Here is a 5,899-nt window from a genome sequence, read left to right as displayed (position 1 = left end):
TTAACAGGCACAATTTTTTGACCACGTAGGTATCATCCCAGACGTCTATTTCCTCAGGACTTTAATGAATCTGGTAATACCACCACCATTAAAAGATAAACATCTCATTATCAAGGACTTACGGTTCGAAGAAGTTGACGTAAGAATTTACCAGCCAAAAATGTCAATCACTGGCCAAAGAAGAGGAATTGTTTATTTTCACGGAGGAGCCGGACAGTTTGGAAGCATTCGTAAGTAATACGTCTAATATGAGTTACAACTACAAATAAATACTGTGTAGTTTCTGACCTGACATGGTATTTCTTAAATGACAAGAAGAGTTAGTAGCATGATAAATAAAAAAAAATAATTTGAGGAGAGCAGAATAATTTTATTTACGTGCAGTAGGCATCACATTAAATTGTCTTTATGCAGGTCATGGATCTACAACTTTCATTCTCTGATCGTTTATAATACCTGTTCTCCTTCTTCTTCTCCCTCAGGCTTATGGGAAAAGTTGAAAATCTCATTAGAATTTTATTTCTCATTTTAAAGGGTCCAATGCGTGTTCATGTGTGTGTGCAGGACTGCGTGTATGCGTGTATACTGCTGTGTGCCTCTGTAGCAGCAAAACAAGGAAAAAATAAATCTGGGCATTAGAAATGGAAAGGCGTAAGAGATGAGATGGTAGCTCACGCACAAGAAAAATTCTTGTGCTACATTTAGCAGGGGGGTTTTATGTTTAGGTTTTGGTTTTTTTCAGTAACTCTTCTTCAATACCAATTTAGACGTGGCAGCAGCTTTCTACTAACTAACTTTTCAAAGAGCCGACTGAAACAATGCATTGGTCTACATCCTAGGTTTCTTACTGGCAAGAAGATTCGCACAGAGGTAGTGGAATTGTAGGCAATCCCCAGCCTAGACCATGCTGCGAGGAGAGAATTTCAGTGTAGCATTAATCATGGAACAGAGAGAAGACTTACACAGTATTTTCATTCACCTTACTTTTAAAGCAAATTACAATTCCATTGAAATATTTTGTTTTACAGATGCCTATGAAAGAACATGCCGCTACCTCGCCAGGAAAAGCAATTCAGTGGTTGTGTCTGTTGGGTAAGTGGAGGCAGGCCAGACACACAATACGATAGCCATTTGTGCCTCCTTCTGGGCTTTTAAGTCTTCAGTGCACAGTCACCGCAAGCCAAGTTCCTTGTAAAGTGCCTACAGTACTTCTATTTAATGACCCAATGATTTAATGATCACGTGCGCTTCACCAGCACTAATTGCTCTTAGGAAGAATTAGTCAACTAATCCCCACTTGATTATTTCCAAGCAAAATACATGATCATAATTTTATTATTTGTAGCCACCACTAAGAGGTGAGGATGTTTTTGTTTCCTAAAGCCGTTTCCAAACCACCTTAAGCTGACCTAAAGCCAACATCCATGTTTCCTAAAGCCATATCCAAACCACCTTCAGCCAACACTATCTTTGAAGTTCAGCTGTTTCTGTTAAAAGCAGAGCTGCCCAGACTACTACTCATTTTAGGAGTCGCCCTGAAAAATTGGGGGGGGAGGAGGGAGGGGGGGCATATCCACATTTAACTTGCAATCAACCTGAGATGAACATTTACAATATTTTTCTACTAAGTTGTAATGCATTTTTAAAAGAACCAGTTTTTAAAAGTTCAGGAAAAGAGTTGATGTCTTGGAAATCGATGAAAATCGCACAAATTACTATTTACATCCTAAAATATTTGAAGAACCATTAACTATTCTTTATGTCCATAAAGAATTCAGCTTATAGAAAACCACTGAAAACCGTCCATGTTTTCATTATGAGTGTTCCATGCTCGTACTCTCTAACAATTTGCTGGGAAATGTTCGCTTCCATTTCTAACCAGAATTGCTGATAGCTGATTCGTACAGACCTGCCTTGGCATCTGCTTCCACAATAACTCAGCGTGTGCCCTCAGTCACCTAAAAGATAGGTAAAGAGTATTTTGCAAAGCCAGAATAGTGTACTGACTCCTCCACCATTAATACCATGCTATATATCCACAATATAGCAATAACTCAGCGTGTGCCCTCAGTCACCTAAAAGATAGGTAAAGAGTATTTTGCAAAGCCAGAACAGTGTACTGACTCCTCCACCATGCTATATATCCACGATATAGCAAATAATACACTGACAGCAATAATTACAATCAATTCTATTGCTGTAACTGTAATCTCGGAATATTTGCCCGTCTTCAGAATAAAATACCTGACTGAAAAGATGACAAGGGGGTCATGCACTAGATATGACTACGTTAAAACACTTTCACTCCTACGCAGGTACCGCTTAGCTCCTGAGCATCCATATCCAACCCAGTTTGAGGACTGTGTCACTGCCACCGTACACTTTATGAGGACTGCACAAGACTATGGAGTAGACCCTTCTCGCATCATCACCTGTGGGGATAGCAGTGGAGGTACACTCAGTACTGCTGTTGCCCAAGCACTGGGGAACAGAAGAGATCTCCCAAAGCTGAGAGCACAAATCCTAATATATCCTTATTCCCAGTGTGTGGACTTTAATTTGCCTTCTTATCAGCAGAATAAGAGAATCCCTGTTTTGTTAAAGGAAAGAACCCTTTATCTTGGTTTGAAGCATCTTAACAAAGACTTGTCAGTCATGGAAGCATTGTTTAAAGGTTGTCATATTCCAGAAGATTTGAAACCCAAGTATCAGAAATGGGTGAGTTCTGACTACATCCCTCACGAGTTTAAAACGAGAGGCTACGAACCAAGTGCAACACATCCATTCTCCAAAGAAGTCTATACAGAGGTCAAGAGTATGTTTGACCCTGTTTATTCACCACTGCTAGCTGAAGACAGTGTTATTGATCGCCTTCCTGAGGCCTTCATTTTGACCTGTGAATATGACGTGCTTAGAGATGATGGGCTGCTGTACAAGAAACGATTAGAGGACCATGGTATAAAAGTGACCTGGTGTCATCTGCAAGAGGGATTCCATGGATCAGTATTCTTAGCTGTTTTTGGTGGGATCATAGGATTCCAATCTGGATATAAAGGCCTGCAAGAGATATCAAATTTTCTAAGATTAATGTAAAATTTCATTTCTTGCCTTCCTTTCCTCATTCCAATCTCTCATTGCTTGAAAAGATTTTTTAAAAACACCCTCAGTCTTCTTTTTCTTAAATCATCTTCCGCAACTTCCACATTGCATTTGTCTTCTTTTTACCCAATAAATTGATTTGGCGATGCCTTTTGCTTTGTTTTCTCTTATGACAGGCAAAATCAGGTGAACTTGCTTTTCTTTCCTCTTCCACCTCTTCAGAGTTTTCTCCTGTATCCATAAAAGACCTGGTACCAGCGGCATGTGTTTTGCCACGCAGTTTGGCTCAATAAAGTTCTGGTAATATGAATAAACAAACCACAATTTGAGGACAATTTGGGACGGATAACAGGGCATGAATCTACAGGTTAAGTGTATAGTGAGCACGGTCAGTGATTTATCAAAGCCTGTATCCGGTGAAAGCTGAATTTGAGGCAAGCTTAAAGGGAATTGAATACAGCAGGAAAGATCTGAGCACAGACATAAAGACGTGGAAGGAAAGGAGGGGAGGTCAGGAAAAGGGTTAGGCTGGAACTACAGATGTTATAAAAAGGATTTAAGGAATTTAAGGTTAAGGAATTTAAGGAATTTAAGGTTAAGGAATACCATGTCTATGAAGAAAATCACAGATACACAATTTATACACAGAAAAATATAGCTGGGAATATACAGTAACATCAGTTACTCTACAAAGTGCCTGTATGAACCGTAGGCCTGCGCTGTCTGAAGCAGGACGCACCTTCTCGTAGGGGAACAATGTAAAGTGGCAGTGTATCACTAACAAAAGGATTCAGGAACACTGCCTGGACCTGAAAACTAGTGAAACACTGCAAAGTTCTGTAATGCTGGGAGGTCTTGACACTATTTGAACAGCGGTGTGTTACAGGAAGATGTTTAAAGAAATGAGAAAGGGAACACAAATTGCTGTGCATGGTTTGATCACCAGATGTCAGTGAACAACTGAGGGTTTAATGCCAGCAGACAAACCAGGCAAACCCCTCTCTGCTCAGGGCACAGCAGAGGAGTCCCCGAAAGCCATTGCAAAAGGTCCGTCTGGCTTTTAAACCGAACCTGTTGTTCCACCTTCATACACTAAAGCTGTATGTTCAATAGCAGAGCACATTTTAAACCATAGCAATTTCAAAGTTAGGTCACCTGTTCTAAGCCAGTCGAGTTTCAGTGGTTTATCCAAGTCTACAGCTTCAATTATCCCCTGCTTTTCTGTCTTTTACCTCTTTGTATCACCCTAGTTAAAAGGCAACATACAACAGCGTTTTGAAAAATAAGCAGGCAACTCGAAAACACTCCTCTATTATTTATAAATAATAGCACATATTTAAAAGCGTTTAACATTACTCTCTGCCTATGATGCTCATTTCTGTACTGCTTCTGAAATAAACAGACATAGCCCTGCAAGCTATGGCTGCTTTTATTCCTGCCAATCTTCTTTCTCTGAGTGCCCATCACCGCAGTCATTCACCGTGTTTGCGGGCTCTCTCCTGGTAGTGAAGGAACTGCTAACCTAAATATTTAGAGTAATGACTCGCAGACAAATCTGGCCACAGCAAATTAAGGCCGGTTGCAGTGTTTATATTTACATTCAAGGTACTTATGACTTCAGAAGAATACACCTTGGTGCGGTGAGCTGTCATTAAATCCCAGGTGGATGTTGCAGAGCAGCTTATTTGGGCTCCATTTGTGTGGAGCAGAGCTGACCCATTCTGAGGAAGAGAACGGCACAGCTCCTGAGGCACATATATCCAAGACCTCATCCACATTTCAAAATGCTGTGTAACAAACACCTTCTGTTGGGCCACCGTGTCAAAAATGTACCTGCTCTGAATTGTACAGCTCGAGCTGGATTTCCATCGCTGAATGCTAATACATCCTATGTGACATCATTTTTATTTGGTGGTTTTTAATACAGGACGGCTTTTTACTGCAGAATTTGTGAGCAGATGTTTAACCCAGGAGTCATTTGGAAGGCAGTGACTTCAAAGAGTAAACTAGAGGAAGAAAGGGTAAAACAAGGATTTATGGCAGACTAAATGGAAGACGGCTTTCAGTCATGAGTAAGAGCAAAATGCGTAGGGAGTAGCTAGTAATTTGGGTGGAGAGATGGAGATAATAAGAAGGGAGGACACCGGTAAGTAGGTAGGAGGCAGGCTAAATGAAGGAGGAGATAGATCAAGCAAATCAGAGCACCTTTAAGAAACAGTATGATAGAACATTCACTAAGCTGCAATTTCTTAAAGCTTCTTGTTCTCGCTGTACAGGGCACACTAAATCCATCTCGCAGATCAGAAGACTAAGGCTGACAGGTATGAAGAGTTCTGAGATGCTTTCAGTCATTTGTTTACATAAATACAAGAAGAGAAATGTGACTGGAGGACAGTGAGTTTCTTACATGCTCTACTTGGTAAGAAGTTAGTTAAATTCCACTACAGTCTAATTCTCCTACTAAACTACCTGGAGCAAATAAATAAATAAATGAATAAACAAACCACATCAACCAACCAATGAACAAAACCCACCACGCCAACAAACAATCAAATCCAACCAAACAAAGAAACAGAAAACCCACGTACACACACAGAACCCCCAACACAGGGAAATCATACCATAGAATCATAGAATGGTTTGGGTTGGAAGGGACCTTAAAGCCCATCTAGTTCCAACCCCCCTGCCATGGGCAGGGACACCTTCCACTAGACCAGGTTGCTCCAAGCCTCATCCAGCCTGGCCTTGGACACTTCCAGGGATGGGGCATCCACAGCTTCTCTGGGCAACCTGTGCCAGT

At 40.8% G+C, this 5,899-nt stretch overlaps 1 protein-coding gene across 1 annotated transcript in view; it reads left to right on the top strand.

Annotated features, from left to right (window-relative positions):
* Window positions 1–3,093, top strand: part of LOC104506649 (arylacetamide deacetylase-like 3) — a 9,606-nt gene extending 6,513 nt beyond the window's left edge. The window contains exons 3-5 of the mRNA XM_010147674.1: window positions 8–230; window positions 1,029–1,092; window positions 2,316–3,093. Coding sequence (XP_010145976.1) covers window positions 8–230; window positions 1,029–1,092; window positions 2,316–3,093 — 1,065 coding nt within the window. The remainder of the gene's footprint in view (window positions 1–7; window positions 231–1,028; window positions 1,093–2,315) is intronic.
* Window positions 3,094–5,899: the final 2,806 nt, after the last annotated feature.

The sequence above is a fragment of the Eurypyga helias genome, unplaced genomic scaffold, assembly GCF_000690775.1.
Source record: "Eurypyga helias isolate BGI_N326 unplaced genomic scaffold, ASM69077v1 scaffold4960, whole genome shotgun sequence".
Lineage (NCBI taxonomy): Eukaryota > Metazoa > Chordata > Aves > Eurypygiformes > Eurypygidae > Eurypyga > Eurypyga helias.
Note: the sequence above shows the minus strand (reverse complement) of the source record. Positions and strands in the feature narration are given on the sequence as shown.